Here is an 18577-nt window from a genome sequence, read left to right as displayed (position 1 = left end):
CTCATGGAATAAACCCTTCAGCCTGTGCAGTCTGATGGTGACTTGGTAGTTAGCAGCAGAGATGGGAGAAGTTGAGGAGGGAAAAGGACCAGTACTTGGGATCAGAAACTGTAGGTAGGCCTCAAAAATGAAACAAGATTTGAGCCAAAGCTGAAGGAAGTGAGGCACCTAGCTAGGTGGTTATCCCAGGCAGAACCCAAAGGAGCAAGCACTCGGCAAAGAAGTTAACAAAAAAAGGAAGCAAGCGATGAGGTACTAGGAAAGGTAGCAGAGACCCACATGTGCAGGGCCTCTTGGCTATCACAAGGACCTTGGAGGGTTCATCTGGGTGCAGAGCTCATTGCAGGGGTTCAAGCAGAAGGCAACATAAGTTTCAAAGAGTCCCCCAGGTGGGTAGGTTGAATATACTGGATTCCGGGGAGGGCTGAGCTGTACTGAATCAAGGAAGCCAGTAGGGAGATGACTGCTATAATCTGGACAAGATAGGATGGCGGCCTGGCAGTCAGAGTGGTGAGCAGTGATTGCAATCTGGATCTTTTCTGAAAGGAGAACAGGGTGTGCTGACAGACTGGATGGATGGATGCTGTAAGCAAGAGAAGTCAGGGCTGAGCGCCGGGGCCCAGCAGGTTAAGACTCTGCTTCCCACACTGGCATCCCATAGCAGACTGCTGGTTTGAATCCCGGCTACTCTGCTTCTCATCCAGCTGCCTGCTAATGTGCCTGGGAAGGCAGCAGAAGATGGCCCGAGTCCTCCAAAGACCCTCTGAAACCGTGAGCCAAAATAAACCTTTTCTGTTTATAAAGTTATCGTCTCTCTCTTTGTAAGATGTATCTATTTAAAAGGCAGAGCCTCAGAAAGAAAAGAGACAGAGAGACAGAGAGACAGAGAGAGAGAGAGATCTCAGGGCACTGGTTTGCATCCCAAATGGCTGCAACAGCTAGGCGTGGGGCAAGCCAAAGCCAGGGCCCCAGAACCCCATTCAGGTCTCCCCCACGGGTGGCAGGGAGCCACCCTCTGTTGACTCCAAGGATGCATAAGCAGGAAGCTGGATCAGAGGTGTGGAATCTAGGACGCAAACCAGCACTCAAGACACAGGACGCGAGCAGCCTAAACTGCTGCACCACACACCGACACCAGCCTTTGAGAAGTACACAGGGAAGGCACACTGTTTTAGCTGCTCGGAGTGCTTGCTGACTTTCTACAGGTTTCCTATCTTTATTGCTAACAGGTGAACCTGCACCAGAGAACAAAAACCCTTACAAGTATCACTCTATACAATACCCACAAGAGGGCAGTAGAACTCTCCTTGGTAGTATACACAAATGACGGTTCCTGAACTTTTTTGTTAAATAATTCATTTTCATGCCAGCCTTACTTCGAATCTTTTCCTAGAAAGTACTAAACAGCTGTGACCTTTGTAACTAAGAAGCTGGCAGTATTCAGAAACAATTAGGTAACAAGAAGCTTCTTTTAGCTAGATACCTGCCGCGTGTATCTCATGTCAACTTCTAACAGTTTTATTAACACTATTAGAAGTCAGAACGCATTTCAGTAAATTGATGTGTAAAGTTGTGAAAGCCGGGGCCCACTGCAGACACTGCTGCTGCTGTCCTCCGCTCGCCATCCTCAACTCCTCCCACAGGAGTTAATAATGGAACTCTCTCCAACCTGCAAGGCAGAATAAGCTTCAGAACAAAGACCCCTCATGCCAGTGACCACCGGACACCAACAACCAGCTGTAACTGGGCACAGAGATGAAACTCGGGCCCTGAGTCCTGGCTCAGTGGTTAAACCAGCTCTTGTGACGACAGCATCCCATATGGGAGCGCCGGGAGTCCCACCTGCTCTGCTTCCATTCCTGCCTCCCGTTAATGTGCCTGGGAAGGTAGTGTGTTATGGCCTAAGTGCTTGGGCCCCTGCCACCCATATGGGAGACACAGATGCAGTTCCAGGAACCTGGCTTTGGCCTAGCCCAGCCCTGACTACTGTGGCTATCTGAGTAGTGAACTAGCAGATGGAAGGTCTCCTCTCTCTCTCTCTCTCTCCTCTCTCTCTCTCTCTTTCTCTTTCTCTCCCCCTCTCTCTCTTTCTCTCTGCCTCTTCTTCTTGCTCTGTGTAACTCTTACTGCCTTTCCTGTAAGTAAATAAGTCTTAAAAGAAAAGAAACTCACTAGCCCAGAAGGAAAAATGTGAATAATGGAAAAGCGAGAAAGACTAAAGACTGGAAGACTAATTCAGCTCACGGCCAAAGGATGTTATTTCAGGAACTTTCTGAAAATGTCAGGAAATCAAAGGGAAAGCAACATGTCAAGGTCTTACCTTTGCGGTTCCAGTCTGGGAACCATAGAAAATCTTCACTCCAGACACAAAGATTTCCCTCTTCTGAAGGGAAATGTAACCATTTGTCATCAATTCCTGGTTTGCTTTTGAAACGGATTTCACCTGTGAGTTCTTGGCCTTGAAGAGAAAGGATTATACACAATCCATTCAAGTCTAAAAATTGATTTCCAACTTCAGAAAAGATAAAAATCAGCACAGAAACCAATCCACTTTCTCATCCTTTCCATCTTGCTGGTTGTGCTCCTCAACTATGAACCCCTTAGTAGACTGAAGGCCTTAAAAGGCAGAAGGCAACTTTCTAAAGCCTGCAGTGGCAGCCATTCCCTCCAGGGTAAAACAGTCATTCTTCAGTATCCACAGAGGATTAGTTCCAGGACCCACTGAGGAAGCCCAAGTCCACGGAGGCTCCAGCCTTTACATAAAATGGCTTAGCATTCGTATATAACCCACACATATCCTGCTATATAGTTTAACCCACCTCTAGGTTACTTATAATAACTAATATATAAATGCTACGTAACTAGTTGTTATGCCTTATTGCTTAGGTGCAGGGGTGGGGAGTCTTTTTTCTGCCAAGGGCCATCTGAATAGTCATAATATCATTTGGGGGTCACACAAAATTATCAATTTAAAAATTAGACTGGTAGGGCCAGCGCCGTAGCACACTAGGTTAATCCTCCACCTGCTGCGCTGGCATCCCATATGGGCGCCGGTTCTAGTCTCAGTTGCTCCTCTTCCAATCCAGTTCTCTGCTGTGGCCTGGGAGGGCAGTGGAGGATGGCCCAAGTGCTTGGGTCCTGCACCCACATGGGAAACCGGGAAGAAGTTCCCGGCTTCGGATTGGCGCAGCTCCAGCCATTGCGGCCATCTGAGGAGTGAACCAATGGAAGGAAGACCTTTCTCTCTTTCTCTCTCTCTCTGTCTCTCACTGTCTGTAATTCTACCTGTCAAATAAATAAAACCTTTTAAAAAAAATTAGCCTGCTATAGATTTATTGAATCTCGAATCCTGCTGTGGTTGCCTTGACAAGACCAGACCAAATACATTTTGCAGGGCCTTTAACATCCCTTGGGTTAGATGCTTCCCACCTCTGGAATAATGGCAAGAAAGAGTCTGCACATAATCAGTCCAGAAGCGAAAGCTTTTTCTGGTATTTTCGATCCACAGCCAGTGGAATCTGTGGAGGCAGAGCATGGCCACCCTTTCATCTTCAGTTTTATAACAGCAGGGCCTTATTTTCTGATCCTTACTCAGTAGAAAGAGTACTACACCTTAAAGGCATAAAATAGATTTGTTTTCCTAACGAAGTAAAAATTCCTCATTACAAAAATCTTCCTGGATCTGAAGAATGAGGTATCCACAGCGCACCAAAGAAAAAGTAAATCATTTTGTCTGTAACAATTTAGACTCTAAAAACTTAGAGAAGAAATGTTCTTGGGTATTTAAAATGTTTAGAGACCAAACAAAAAAGTGAGGGGAGGTCCTTTAAGTTTTTTTGTATTTTCCCAAAAGCCTTAGAAAATCTGCACTGTAAATTCCCCATAGAACCTGATGCCTAAATAACCGTCTATTAAAAAATACCTCCTCAGGACCGGCGCCACGGCTCAATAGGCTAATCCTCCACCTGCGGCACCGGCACACCGGGTTCTAGTCCCGGTTGCTCCTCTTCCAGGCCAGCTCTCTGCTGTGGCCAGGGAGTGCAGTGGAGGATGGCCCAAGTGCTTGGGCCCTACACCCCATGGGAGACCAGGATAAGTACCTGGCTCCTGGCTTCGATCAGCGCGGTGCACCGGCTGCGCGGCCACTGGGGGATGAACCAATGGAAAAGGAAGACCTTTCTCTTTCTCTCTCTCTCTCTCTCTCTCTCTCTCACAGTCCACTCTGCCTGTCAAAAAAAAAAAAAAAATTCCTCAGGGCTGGCGCTCTGGCGTAGAGGGTAAGGCTGCCGCCTGCAGTGCCGGCATCCCATATGGTGCCAGTTTGAGTCCCGGCTGCTCCACTTCCAATCCAGCTCTCTGGGAAAGCAGTAGAAGATGGCCCAAGTCCTTGGGCCCCTGAACCTGCGTGGGTGACCTGGAGGAAGCTCCCAGCTTCTGGCATTTTTTGTTTTGTTTTGTTTTTGTTTTTTGACAGGCAGAGTGGACAGGGAGAGAGAGAGACAGAGAGAAAGGTCTTCCTTTTGCCGTTGGTTCACCCTCCAATGGCCGCTGCGGCCGGCGCACTGATCCGAAGCCAGGAGCCAGGTGCTTTTCCTGGTCTCCCATGGGGTGCAGGGCCCAAGCACTTGGGCCATCCTCCACTGCACTCCCGGCCCACAGCAGAGAGCTGGACTGGAAGAGGGGCAACCGGGACAGAATCCGGCGCCCTGACCGGGACTAGAACCTGGTGTGCTGGCGCCGCAAGGTGGAGGATTAGCCTAGTAAGCGGCGGCGCTGGCTTGCTTCTGGCTTTGGATCCGCACAGCTCTGGCCATTGTGGCCAATTGGGGAGTGAACCAGCAGATGGAACCAGAGAACTCAATCTAACTCAGACTTTCAAATACATAAATAAATCTTAAAAAAAAAAAAAATACCTCCTCTTACCTGTCTCTTGATGACAATCTGGACACAAATCCAAAGGCTAATGCCAAAGGCAAAGCCCCAGTAAATGTAAAACCTGTTTATCCATAATGATAGTAAAGATGAGGAGAGGCCCCATGCATCCAAAGGAGGATCTAAAATTATAATGACATGTACATGTAATGTTACTTAAAGCTACCTATACAAAGATTTCCATCCCTATTTAAGAATAAAAAAAATCATATACACAAATCCAGCTACCAAAGAAATCTATAGACAATTCTAAAATAAATGGGGGCCAGCACTGTAGCATAGGGGGTTAAGCTACCACCTAAAACACCGACCAGGTTGGAATCTAGGTTGCTCCGTTTCTGATCCAGCTCCCTGCTAATATGCATGGAAAACAGGAGAAGTTGGCCCAATGCTTGGGCCCCTGCCACCCTCATGGGAGACCCCATGAGGCTCCTGGCTCCTGGGACCAGGTTGGAATCTAGGTTGCTCCGTTTCTGATCCAGCTCCCTGCTAATATGCATGGAAAACAGGAGAAGTTGGCCCAATGCTTGGGCCCCTGCCACCCTCATGGGAGACCCCATGAGGCTCCTGGCTCCTGGCTTTAGCCTGGCCCAGCCCCTGCTCTTTGTGGCCATTTGGGGAGTGAACCGGGAGACGGAGAACCTCTCTCTCTCTCAAGTCTCACCCTCTTTTGTTATGCTTGCTCCATTAAAAAAAAAAAAAAAAAAAACACCTCAGCACAGTAGTAAAAGCAGGCATTTTTAAAGTCCTAAGTACCTGGCTCGCACCTGACCTCACGCCCCAGTGTCTGAAGTAAGACACCCAAGAGCCCGGCCTCAACTCTCGCACCTCGGGCACTTTCAAAAGCTGAAGTCTGACATCTGGGGTTTACAGGTGCCGCTGCACCCCGGGAAGGTCCCCAGGTCCCCGGCACGTGGGCCGGCGGGCCGAGTGCTCCGCTTACTTGGGGTCAGAAGCACAGTTTCCTTCTCACCACCCCCGCCCCGGCCTCAGGTGTAGAGCCGGGTCAAAAGCTGGGCTCAGCCCTCCGCTGCGCCCGGCGGGGACCGTCCCGAGCAAGTCCGGCTGTCTCCTCCCCTCCTGCCCCACGACTCCAGTCCGCCATGGCCCTTACCCATTCTCCTCGGAGTCCCAGCCTACGACCTCGAACCCGGAAAGCCCAATGGCCAGCGCGGGTCCCAGGAGCCAGCCCCGAGATACGTCTCAGTATTAGCTGTGCCCCGAGCCGCAAAGCTGGGGGCAGCCATGCCACTCTCGGGCCCGTCCGGATTGGCTGAGAAATCTAACGGGGTGGGTTCAGGAAAGGCCGCGGTCCTTCCAGAGGAAAGCGGAGCGCTCCCGGCACTTCTCTGATTGGCCCAGAGAGGAAATGGGCGGGCCGAGCGGAAGCACCGCCCAAAGCTCTGGGCAGGAAAGCTAGAGGCCTGTCGGCCTGCTCGGATTGGCTCAAGGTCGAAAGGGGCGGGCACACAGAGAAGTACCTCCCAGAAGGCTCCAAAACCCAGTCGGATTGGCTCAGAGTGCAAAGGGGCGGGTCTGGTGAGAAGCGCAATCAGGACGTGAGTGGCAGGAGTGGGAAAAAAAAAAAAAAAGAATGGGAGGGTGAGGGGAAGGAAAGTCAGAAATCCACCAAATGTAGTTTGTGGTTTCGTTTGGAATCAGAGCAAACCAAATGGGAAAGTGCATTTTTTTAGGAAAAATTCGACTATGAACTGGATTTTGGATATTGAAGAATTATGGTTAATCTCGAAGAGTATGCCTGTCAAAAGTATAGACAAGTATTTAATGCTGAAACTATGTTCTGATTTATTTAAAGCACTCCAACAAAAAATGAAGGGGAATAAAGCAAGAATGGCAAAGTATTGATGACTGTAGGCACAAGACGGGCCATTACACTTTTTTCTCTATTATAACAAAAATTTTCCATAAAAAGGTTAAAATGGGTGTGGACCCTGAACTCCCACGGAACTAAGTGTCGCCTGGGCAGGGTTTCCACTCGGTCACTGAACATCAGCCACCGGCAGCCTGTCAGGGCTCTTCAACGCAAGGGGGACGTAATTACGTCTAGGAAGAGCGCCTCCCTTTTCGGTCGCGCAAAGATGCCGTAAAACGCACAATGCGCAGGCGTCCTAGCTCACTTTTCCTCGCCCAGCTAACTCACCCACCACCTGACGCCTGCGCAGTAAGTCAGCTGGGCAGCTTGTGGCCGTCTCTGGGGCCGCGTTAGTCACAGCTACCTGGATTCTGAGGTCGTTAGTGTGCCACGCGCCGCCGGGTCGTCACAGCGAGGCGCCGGGGGCCGCTGAGGCCGGGTGGCGCGGCTCTGCCCTGGGTCGCCAGCCCCGAGGCCCGTGAGCAGCCACAATGTCGATCTTCACCCCCACCAACCAGATCCGCCTGACCAATGTGGCCGTGGTACGGATGAAGCGCGCCGGGAAGCGCTTCGAGATCGCCTGCTACAAAAACAAGGTCGTCGGCTGGCGGAGTGGCGTGTGAGTGACTCCGGGCGGGACCCGGTGGCTGCAGAGGCCCCCGCTGGGCCTCTGGTCCAGCGGCGAGAGTGGGCGGAGCTGGCGGCTCGGGGCGGGGGAGGGAATGGAAAACTTGATCTTTGCAGCGAGGGTGGGAAGTGACAGCGGACTGTCCGGAGTTTGAGCTCCTGGTTTTTGTTTGATCGGCTCGGATTGAGTTGGTGGCGTGGGGCTTCGTTTTGCTGGTGTCGCACACGCTACAACCCCCGCCCCCGCCCCCAGTTGTGATTTTTTTTTTCCTGGGGGGGTGGTCTGGCCTTGCAAATACGCTGGCAGCTGTGGTATGTGCTGTCACAGACCCCAGGAAGCCGGGTGGTCTCACGAAAGTGCGCAGTCGCCTCTCTGCTGCCATCTCGGGGCCGGTATTCGGTCCCCGCAGCCTGCCCCGCCCCGCGCCTCTCGGGAGTGTCGGACTCCAGTCCCAGGAGCCAACTGGAAATGGAAATGCCGCCCCGAGTTCAGATGCTGAGCGTTCTTGCCGGTTATGTCGTGGCCGTGCACGGATGTCGGTGCGAAGGGATCCCGTGCAGGCTGCAGGTGTGTTCACGCTGGGCTTTCTTTTCCTGCCCTCAAGGGAGAAAGACCTTGACGAAGTTCTGCAGACGCACTCAGTGTTTGTAAATGTCTCCAAGGGTCAGGTTGCGAAGAAGGATGATCTCATCAGCGCGTTCGGAACGGACGACCAAACTGAAATCTGTAAACAGGTGGGTTCAGCCAGCTTGCCCTTGACCCTCAGCTTTGTTTGCTGCAAAAGCTCCTGTAAGTGTGTTAAAGTGTCTTGTTTGGGGGAGCAGAAACTGGTACCATGCAATAATGTGGGCTACACAGTATCATTTTTATTTGGAATTTTCAAAAAGATTCATTTATTTAAAAGGCAGAGTGAGAGAGAGGGAGAGATAGTGCTTCCACCTGCCGGTTCACTCCCCAAGTGGCTCCTGTGGTCCTGGCTTGGCCAGGCCAAAGCCAGGAGGCTGGAACTCCATCCGGGTCTCCCATGTGGGGACAAGGACAAGGGCCTAAGCACTTGGGCCACCTTCCACTACTTTCCCCGGGCACATTAGTAGGGAGCTGGATTGGAAGTGGAACAGCCAGGACTCAAAATGGTGCCCCAATAAGGAATGCTGGCGTTACAGGTGGTGGCTTAACCCTAATCTGACATGCCACAACATCAGCCCCACTTTCAATGACAGTACAGATTGGTTTTTTTGCCAGAAGCTACAGAAATTGAATCTTCTAAAATATCTAAAAATTGAATTTCAGATGAGTCATCTGTTAGGCCCTTTGCTGACACTGTGTTTTCCCTTCTACCGTTCATGTGTAGGTAAAATTTAGGAGTACAGCATAACCCAGCAGTGCATCCTTTAGGCGAAGCCCAGATCACTCCTTGCATATCAGTAGTTGGAGAGGATGGAGGTTAATTTTCTCCTCAGTTACTGATTCATGGGGTTAACAAAGAGTGTGTAATAAAGAAGGATTGCTTTCTTAAATGTGTTGAGTGTTTTTTGTTTGTTTGTTTTAGATCTTGACTAAAGGAGAGCTTCAAGTGTCAGACAAGGAACGGCACACACAGCTGGAGCAGATGTTTAGGGATATTGCCACTATTGTAGCAGACAAATGTGTGAACCCTGAAACAAAGAGACCATACACTGTTATCCTTATAGAGAGAGCCATGAAAGACATCCACTATTCAGTCAAAACCAACAAGAGCACAAAACAGCAGGTGAGTGGGCTTTACTGTCCTCAAAACGTATCCCTAGAAGTGAATGCTCCTTGTAGAAATCATTAAAGTAATGGGTCTGCCTGGAAGCATATGGGTAGGAGGTTTGGGGGTGAGAGGGGAAGGAATGGGGGTTGTGAAGAAGAGCGTAGGATTTTTTTTTTTTTTTTTTAATGAAGCACAAATATACATTGGACTCTTTCTATCCAAATCAAACCGTTAAGAAAAAACTTGGATGTTTCAAGGGATCATTGTGACCCCTCTTTTATGCACATATAATTCACATATCATAAAATCCTCCTTTTAGTGTATGCAATTCAGTGGTCTATTCACATCTTTGGAACCTTCCCTGCTACCTAATTTGGGGAATTTTCATCACCCCGGGAAGAAATCCTATATCTGTTAGCAGTCACTCCCTATACCTCTTTTCCCACAAGCACTTCCTACAACCACTAATGTACTGTCTGTGTCTATGGACTGGTATGACAATGGAATCATGTGAGGTGTGGCCTTTTTAGGGTTCATCCGTGTCATGGCATGAGTCAGTACTGTTTCTTCTTACGCATAAGTAATTTTGTGGAACTGCCACATTGTGTTTATGCATCCACCAGGTGACAAACATTGGGTTGTTCTCACTTTTTAGCCATTACGAATAATGCTGTTAAATTTGTTGAAAGTTCTTGTGTAATCATGTTTGCATTTCTGTATAACTGGGAATGGAATTGCTGGGTCATAGGATAACTAATATTTAAACTTTTGTGAAACTTCCAAACTGTTTTCCAAAGCAGCTGCACCATTTTTGATTTCTAGCAATTTCTCTACATCCTCTACAGTTCTTGTTACTGTTTGCCTTTTTTATAACCGTGCTGGTGGTGTCTTATCTCAGTTTGATTTGCATTCCCCTAATTTGAGCAAATTATTGTGTGAGTACTCATGCTTTGCCTATTTTGGGAAAAATTTCTATTCAGACTACTCACCCATTTCTTAACTATTTATCTTTTCATTCCTGACTTGTAGGTGTTCTTTTTTCTGGATATTAGTCCTTTAGGAAGTAGGCTTGCATAGATTTTCTCTCATTCTGTGAGTTGTTGTTTTTTTTTTATTTTCTTGATTTTTTTTAAGTACAGAAGCTAAATTTTGAGTCCTTTTTTTTGTGCTTGCTTACATTCTTTGTGTCACAGCTACGAAACCATTGCTTACTCCATCTTGATGGAAGCTGCTGTTTTTGAATACCTCGTGGAATAACTCAGCAGCAGAAGGCAAGAAGTCGCAGACATTATCAATTTTGTCTTTACCACAGGCTTTGGAAGTGATAAAGCAGCTGAAGGAAAAGATGAAGATAGAGCGTGCCCACATGAGACTGCGGTTCAGCCTCCCAGTGAATGAGGGGAAGAAGCTGAAAGAAAAGCTCAAGCCGCTGATCAAGGTTGTAGAGAGTGAAGACTACGGCCAGCAGTTGGAAATGGTGAGACGGGAGCATTCTTAATGCCTTGCTTTGTGTTACCAAAACAGCATGTTTTCTAGTCATAAACGTGTTAGGAAACATTTACAAATCGTGAATAGTAAGATATTTAACCTAGATATATGTAGCCTGGAGTTAGGATAACATGTCAAGGTTTGAGTGGTTAGGTACACTTAGGGTTTTTGTTTGTTGGTGTGTGTGTTTCGTGATTTGTGATAAGGTTATTTTGCTCATGTCTATTTTAGATGAGAAAATATTTTATATTATTTTTGTTAAAGATTTATTTTATTTATTTGAAAAACAGAATTAACAGAGAGAGGTAGAGCCAGAGAGAGAGAGAGAGGTCTTCCATCCACTGGTTCACTCCCCAAATGACCACAATGGCCAGAGTGGAGCTGATATGAAGCCAGGAACCTGGAACTGCTCCTGGGTCTCCCACACAGATGCAGGGACCCAAGGACTTGGGCCATCTTCTACTTCTTTCCCAGGCCATGGCAGAGAGCTGGATCAGATGTGGAGCAGTTGGGAATCGAACCGGCGCCCAGGCCTTTAATGTGCTGTGCCATAGTGCTGGCCCCCAAACATATGTTTTATTGAGTCTTTTCAAAACTTTATGCGTGGTTTCTGATAGGTCTTCAAGTTTCTTTTTCTGCTTTACATATGGAGGAGATTTCGCTGAACTATAAATTTATGCAAGGACACACCAGCATTTGACCAGGTGGTTAAGACACCCAAGTCTCACATCAGAGTACCTGAGTTTGATTGCTCATTCCAGCCTATTGCAGTCCCTGAGAGGCAGCAAGTGCTTGGGTTCCGCCACCTACGCGGGGAAACCTGCACTGAGTTCCCGTCTTCGTGGAGGAACGACACAGGACCCTGCGCTGTTCTTTTGTCTGCTCGGCCCTCCCCGGGTTTGCTGCTGGTTCTTCCCGGGTTGGCTACCGTCCCTTCCACCTCCGTGGAAGGGCGGTTCCCCCTGCCACTTTCCCCACTTCCGCGGGGGAGCGGCACACCGCCGGCCGGCTCTCTTGGGGGCTGCTCAGGTGTTCCTTCAGATAGATGTTCCTGGTGCATGTTGTCTCTCCTCCTTTATAGTCCTCTTCCACCAATCCCAACTCTGCTACCCACACGCCGAGTACGCTGCTCTCCTCCAATCAGGAGCAGGTCCTGCAGCTTGTCAAGTTGGTGAGAGGCAGCTGGGTAGAAGCTGTTTCCTCCTCTCCCAGCGCCATATTGTGGGAGAGCAGATGCATAGAATAAGTCTTAATTCCAGTAACTTAGTCTAGTCCGAGTTGCTCTCAGTTGCTCCCCACACTGGCTCCCAGCTTCTGTTCAGCCTTGGCCACTGTAGGCACATAAGGAATAAACCAGCAGATGGGATGTCTTTCTATCTGTCCGCCTCTCAAGTAAAATATAAAATTTAATGTGAAATTCTAGTATGCAAAGGACTGTAGTCCAGCCCCTTCTCTTTACAGTGGTGGAACCTAGAGAAGTCTTTAGAGAAGGAGATTAATGCCTCGTCTCAGGGCAGAGGCAGAACTAGAACCCAGACTGCCGCCCTGTCCATCGCACTGTACGACTGCAGTGTTAGAGGTATCTAGAAAGCCCTGTGTTAAAGGAAGTTGTTTTGTGTGATCATCATGTGGCAAACAACTATGCTCAATGTTTCAGGTGTGTCTCATTGACCCAGGCTGCTTCCGAGAAATTGACGAGCTAATAAAAAAGGAAACAAAAGGCAAAGGTTCTTTGGAAGTGCTCAGTTTGAAAGACGTGGAAGAAGGAGATGAGAAGTTTGAATGACATCAGTCTCTTCAACCATGAAACACTACTACAAATGTTCTTGTTTCTAACAGCACTGTCTTATTTCTATGATCTGCCAAAAACTTCTCCGACTATAAGTATTTGACATTTTGCATCCTGATGTTAAATGTATACATAAAAAGACTTTCCTATCCAAGTATAATAATATGGAAATGATTTAGTTTTAATTATAAATCAGGGTTTTGGCAAAAATGAAAAACCCAAAATACAAAGTCCAGAGTAGCATTTCATTGCTAGACTGGCAGTGATGTATAATTTCTTTAAAACTTTCCAAATGAAAGATTTCTTGAGACAATACTTGTGGATAAAATGTTAAATTTTGTAAATTATAGTTAGATTTTTTTGGGGGAATGTGTCCTATAACAGAATTTGCTAAAAAAAAAAAAAAAAAAGAAACCATATAATGTCTTATTTCTCTGTAATGAAATGTGTGTATAGGGGAAACTATATCGTGGCCTAACATAAAGCTTGGATGGTGGCTTCCTGATTATATGAAGATAGATATATAATGAATGCAGAATTTAGATAGTTTTCATTGAATGTGCTGCCATAACTTGGGTTTACTCTTGGTAATAAATAAATTAAAAGATAAATAGTCATTTATTTCTAATTCTTAAAGTTTATAATACATATTAATGTAGCAAAAATTATATATAATTAATAAAACCACTCTTATTTTTATTAAGCTTGTGTTTCTAGATAGCATCTGAACTCCCTTCCTCTTCTCTGCCTTTGTTTTCAGTAGATTGGGATGTTGTTAGGGGAACTAAGTAAGTGCATAGAACAGGACCTGTTCCAATACACACCTGATAGAACATAAGTCTTATTTGGGATATAATTAAATATTTTAGTATTTAAACACTTAAATGGACATGGTATATGTTTTTAAAAACTCTGCTTATCAAAAGAGATACACTCTAGAATATAAATGTATAAATTATAAGTTTACTCAAAATAAACAAATACAAATTTTGTGGACAGCAGTTGTTATTTTACTGAAAACAGAGTTCTTGACCAGGACCTGATTGGTTCTATGAGCACCAAGAATTCCCTGCAAGTTTAAGTTCTGATAACTGTCCCATTTATTTTAAAGCAAGTTATGAAACAAACATTTTTTCTTATGTTAGAAGAAATATTCTTGTATTTTTATTTTATTTTTTTGACAGGCAGAGTGGACAGCGAGAGAGAGAGACAGAGAATGGTCTTCCTTTTGCCGTTGGTTCACCCTCCAATGGCTGGCGCACTGCGCTGATCCGAAGGCAGGAGCCAGGTGCCTCTCCTGGTCTCCCATGGGGTGCAGGGCCCAAGGACCTGGGCCATCCTCCACTGCACTCCCTGGCCATAGCAGAGAGCTGGCCTGGAAGAGGAGCGACCGGGACAGAATCCGGTGCCCTGACCGTGACTAGAACCTGGTGTGCCAGCGCCGCAGGTGGAGGATTAGCCTATTGAGCTGTGGCGCCGGCCTATTCTTGTTTTATAACATGGTAATGAGCACGTTTCTATTGACACTGAAATTGGGCTACTATTTTGATGGCAATCCTTAAGAAGAATGCTCATGGGGTGGTCACTGCGGTACAGCAGGCTAAGCTGCTGCTTTGGTCACCCACATCCCATATGGGAATGCCAGTTTGATGCTTGGCTATCTGCTTCCTGTCTCACTCCTTGCTTGGGAAGCAGCGAGTGATGGCTCAAGTGCTTGGGCCCCTGCCACCTGCATGGAAGACCAGGATGGAGTTCCTGGCTTTTGGCCCATTCCCCACTTTGTGACTATTTCAGGAATAAACCAGAAGATAGAAGATTTTGCTGTCACTCTGCCTTTTAAATACATGTATAAATACTCTTTTTCAAGAGTATGCTCACAGCTTTAATTTCAGTTGCAGATTTTGTTGTATAAAGATGATCAAAACCTCAAGACCCAGGAGATGATTTTAGCCAATTTTTGCTTTATTTCTGGTTTAAGGACTGGCAGTGAGGTTTGAGGTTAAAAGTGCCATTACTAGAAAGGTCAGTAGCCTCACGGAGTAGGAAAAAATAACGAGAAATACAACATTGCATTAAATGTTTCTGAGGGGGCCAGTGCTGTGGGCCCAGCTGCTGCACTTCCAATCCAGCTTTCTGCCATGGCCTGGGAAAATAGTAGAAGATGGCCCATGTCCTTGGACCCCTGCACCCATGTGGGAGACCCAGAAGAGGCTCCTGGCTCCTGGCTCCTGGCTTCGGATTGGCGCAGCTCTGGCCATTGCAGCCAACTGGGAAGTGAACCATTGGATGGAAAACTTTCTCTCTCTCTCTCTCTCTCTCTCGTCTCTCTCTCTCTCGTCTCTCTCTGCCTCTCCTCTCTTTGTATAACTCTGACTTTCAAATAAATAAATAATTAAAAAAGGTTTCTGAGTATTCCTCTCTTCTAAAAATTAGAACTTCAAGAAATCTTTAATGTAGATCACATCTTGCCTCTGAACCAGTAAAATTTTCTCTTCATCTTATGTTAATCTCATTAGTTGAAGTAGTTAAAAAATTTAGTTCTTGATCATCTTCCCTGCACCACGACTATAATGGATTAGTTTAAGGATGGGTTTATTTTGCTTTTCCAATGCAAGCTACTAGTGTGTACATTTAGTCCAGAATGACGTTTCAGAATTCTTTATATTTTAGCACCAACCTGTGAAGCATCCCTTGTACCCTATACTCAAATTGTTGGAATCTCATACCACAGAGAAATTCCCCTCCAAGGCTTTGATTCATTCAATTTTGGGTCTTAAGATAGTTGCTTAAATATGTGTTCCATGGGAGACTGTGATGAGCTCTTTCAGAGCAAGGACTTAGCCATGCACAAGTGTCCCACATGGGTTGGACCTGTGCATGTGAAATAAATGTAACATAAAAAGCACATGCTATCTCCATGAGGGCCCACACATTAGGAGAAAGGCTGATGAGAACTCTCTGCCTGATGACTTTTCCAAATCCATCTTTAAACCTGGAAGAAATTTTGTCATCTAAGTCTAAACTTCCCACCCTCCATACACACGGGATTTTTAAGCTGCCTGCTACCCTCAAGCCCATGTCATAAGATTCCCTCATTAGTCGGTAGGTAGTAATGAGGTTTACTTTATGTTTCTTTGGCCTGCTCTTTGATTACTGTATTCTAGGTATTTGAAAATGCTTTTTTTCCTGCTGTAGTTTGCCACTAGCAGCGTTCAGCGACAGATGATGAAGGCCGTAGTTTCTCCTCTTGGTTTTCATGTCCCTGTGTCAAAAAGCAACCAATTGGGGCTTCTCCAAATAGGAAAGGGAGAACTTGATAACCTGAACTGAAACTCACAACCCTCGGAACAGCAGGACTCAGAGGCACACAGGCTGTTACTGACCTCAGCCAGGAAAGGCTGTGGCACTGACTGGCCATGATAGAGAAGAAATCTGCTTACAAACATGAGCCGCCAACCCGGCGTCACAGGGCAGACACCTACAGGTGTCGATTGCCAGAAAGTTGCATGGGGCTACTGCAAGGTGCATTCTAGTGCCTCACAACCAGAAGTTTGGAATCTATGATGGTTCCTCATGCTCCCAAGCAACACTGTGAGCTGTCAATCCTCAATCCCCCAAATCCGTATTCTTGACAATACTTTCAAGGTTTATGAAAATAGTAAGAATTTCATGTGTGTGTGTTCGTATATATGTGTATATATGTGTATACATATTTATAGACACATATTGTATGTATGTATATGTAGATGTGTAGATACAAATCACGCATGTGTATACATTGTGCATATATGTGTAGATATATCTGTATATACATGATGTGAATGGATATATGTGTGTATACATGTGTGTGTACATGTGTATGTATGCAATGTTTAGAAAAATAGCACAGACATCTCCCTCTCAATTGTCAAAATTACGGTAGTTGGGTGAGTGTGTAGCATAGCAGTTTAACCACTACTTGGAATGCCTACAGTTTATACAGAGTCTCATTGCTTCTGATCCCGTTTCCAGCTAATGCATACCCTGATAGGCAATAGATGATGGCTCAAGTACTTGAGTCCCTGCCCAAATCTGGGAGACCCAGATAGGGTTCCTGGCTCCTGGCTTTAGCCTGATCCTGCCCCAGATGTTGCAGGCATTTGAAAAATCTCTTTCTATCTCTCTATCTTAAAGTAAAAATGAAAAATTTATAGTATTAGTTGAAATAAAAGGTCTGAAAGAAAGTGTGGATGAAGGGGACAGATCACCCCATTTGGAGAAATGACATAACTGTCTTACCCAATAGTAAAACTTTCTATGAAGCTTCTGTGATCAAAGCAAGATAAAATTGGCACAACCCAGACCAATCAATGTAGCAGCACAGAGTCCGGGACAACATGTGACATGATAATGCAAGGTAACAATGTGATAAATGAATTCCGGTGTGCTGAGTTAAAGTATCCACACCTTAATCTCTGGCATCTCTGAATACCCTTCCTTCTGCAAGTAGAATTAGGGTTACTTTAAAATAGATTACCTGGTATTATCCAGGTAGTTGCAGTATAACCACAAGAACACACACACACAAAAGACGGGGGGAGTATTACAGCACAGGGTGTTAAGCCTCTTTTTGGGACACCCACATCTCATGTCAAAATGTTCCAGTCCCACTTCCTCCAACAAGATGGATGACGGTCCAAGTACGTGGGTTCTGGCCACTCACATGGGAGACCATGATGGTGTTTCTGGCCCCTGAGTTCATCCTGGCCCAACTAAGCTCTGTGGGCATCTGGAGAGTGACCCATTAGATGAAAGTTCTCTCTTCTATCTGTCTTTCAAATAAAATAATTAATTAAAAATTTTTTAGAAAAATAAAAATACTAAGATGGGTATGTAAAAATCCTAACACCTGGTACCTCAGAATGTAACCATATTTGGATATAGGGTATTTTAAAAAACAGATTTATTTAGTTGAAAGGCAGATTGACACAGAGAGAGAGAGATCTGGGGCTGGCACTGTGGCACAGATTAATACTCTGCCTGTGGTGTCGGTCTCCCATATGGGTGCCAGTTCTAGTCCTGGTGCTCTTCTTCCAATCCAGCTCTCTGCTATGGCCTGGGAGAGCAGTGGAAGATGGTTCAAGTAGTTCAAGTCCTTGGGCCCCTGCACCCGTGTGGGAGACCCAGAAGAAGCTCCTGGCTCCTGGCTTTGGATCAGTGCAACTTTGGCTGTTGCAGACATTTGGGGAGTGAACCAGTAGATGGAAGACCTTTCTCTCTGTCTCTCCTTCTCACTGACTGTGACTCTACCTTTCAAATAAATAAATAAAATCTTTTTAAAAATGAAAATCCAAATAATGCTTAAAAAAAAAAAGATCTTCCATGTGCTGGTTCACTCTCCAGATGGTCACAACAGCCAGGACTAGGACAGGCTGTAGCCAGGAACTACACCCAGGCCTCCCATGTGGGTGGCAGGGCTCCAGGTTCTTGTACCCATCACCTGTTGTCTCCCAGGAAGCTGAAGAGGAAGGACTGGACCCCAGGCACAGGCATTCAAGGTGGCAGCTTAACCCACAGTGCCAGTGCCACCCCTAAATTTACCTCTTAATTCCATTTCCAACAAACTTGTTGAAATCCTCTTATACACTTCAGTTGTTCAGGTAGAGTCTGTGTACCTTTGCCATGGCAAACCCAGCAAACCAGCACACTAGGTCATGTGGTCTTTCTGTGTCTAATCCATGAAAGGACTGTCAGACTCATGTCCTCAGCGTCTGTGTTTTTTCCTTGGCTTTTTTAAAAGATTAATTTATGCTCTTTGAAAGGCAGAGTGATGGAGAGAGAGTGGGAAAGAGAGAGAGAGAAAGAGATCTCCCATCTGCTGCACTAGGCAAAAGTCAGGAGCCTGGAATTCCATGCAGACCTCCTGGATGCATGGCAGGGACCTAAGCACTTACTTGGGCCATCTTCTGCTGCTTTCCCAGGTGCATTAGCAGGGAACTGAATGGAAAGCAGAGCAGGCAGGACTCAGACTGGTACTTAATTGGGATGCCAGCATTGCCAGTGATGGCTTAACCCACTGCACCATAACCCTGGCCCCCTCAATGGTTTCCTGATGGCGCTCATGTGGATGTCAGCACCACAGGTGGAGGCTTA

At 46.3% G+C, this 18577-nt stretch overlaps 2 protein-coding genes across 4 annotated transcripts in view; one reads left to right on the top strand and one right to left on the bottom strand.

The window, feature by feature from the left end:
- Positions 1-6287, bottom strand: part of LOC100354908 (S-adenosyl-L-methionine-dependent tRNA 4-demethylwyosine synthase TYW1) — a 210166-nt gene extending 203879 nt beyond the window's left edge. For all 3 annotated transcript variants that reach the window (XR_011384574.1, XM_070064497.1, XM_070064498.1), the window contains exons 1-3: positions 6047-6287; positions 4924-5054; positions 2321-2458 (exon numbers count right to left, since the gene is read on the bottom strand). Coding sequence is in view for 2 of the 3 variants with exons in the window: in XM_070064497.1 (XP_069920598.1) it covers positions 2321-2458; positions 4924-5054; positions 6047-6050 (273 nt within the window). In the remaining variant the exon portion in view is untranslated. The remainder of the gene's footprint in view (positions 1-2320; positions 2459-4923; positions 5055-6046) is intronic.
- Positions 6288-7024: 737 nt separating this feature from the next.
- On the top strand, positions 7025-13441 carry SBDS (SBDS ribosome maturation factor). The gene is made up of 5 exons (XM_002723112.5): positions 7025-7424; positions 8038-8167; positions 8983-9183; positions 10481-10645; positions 12314-13441. Exons 1-5 carry the CDS (start codon positions 7297-7299, stop codon positions 12440-12442), a joined length of 753 nt encoding a protein of 250 aa, XP_002723158.1. The 5' UTR covers positions 7025-7296; the 3' UTR covers positions 12443-13441.
- Positions 13442-18577: the final 5136 nt, after the last annotated feature.

Source organism: Oryctolagus cuniculus, chromosome 19, assembly GCF_964237555.1.
Source record: "Oryctolagus cuniculus chromosome 19, mOryCun1.1, whole genome shotgun sequence".
Lineage (NCBI taxonomy): Eukaryota > Metazoa > Chordata > Mammalia > Lagomorpha > Leporidae > Oryctolagus > Oryctolagus cuniculus.
Note: the sequence above shows the minus strand (reverse complement) of the source record. Positions and strands in the feature narration are given on the sequence as shown.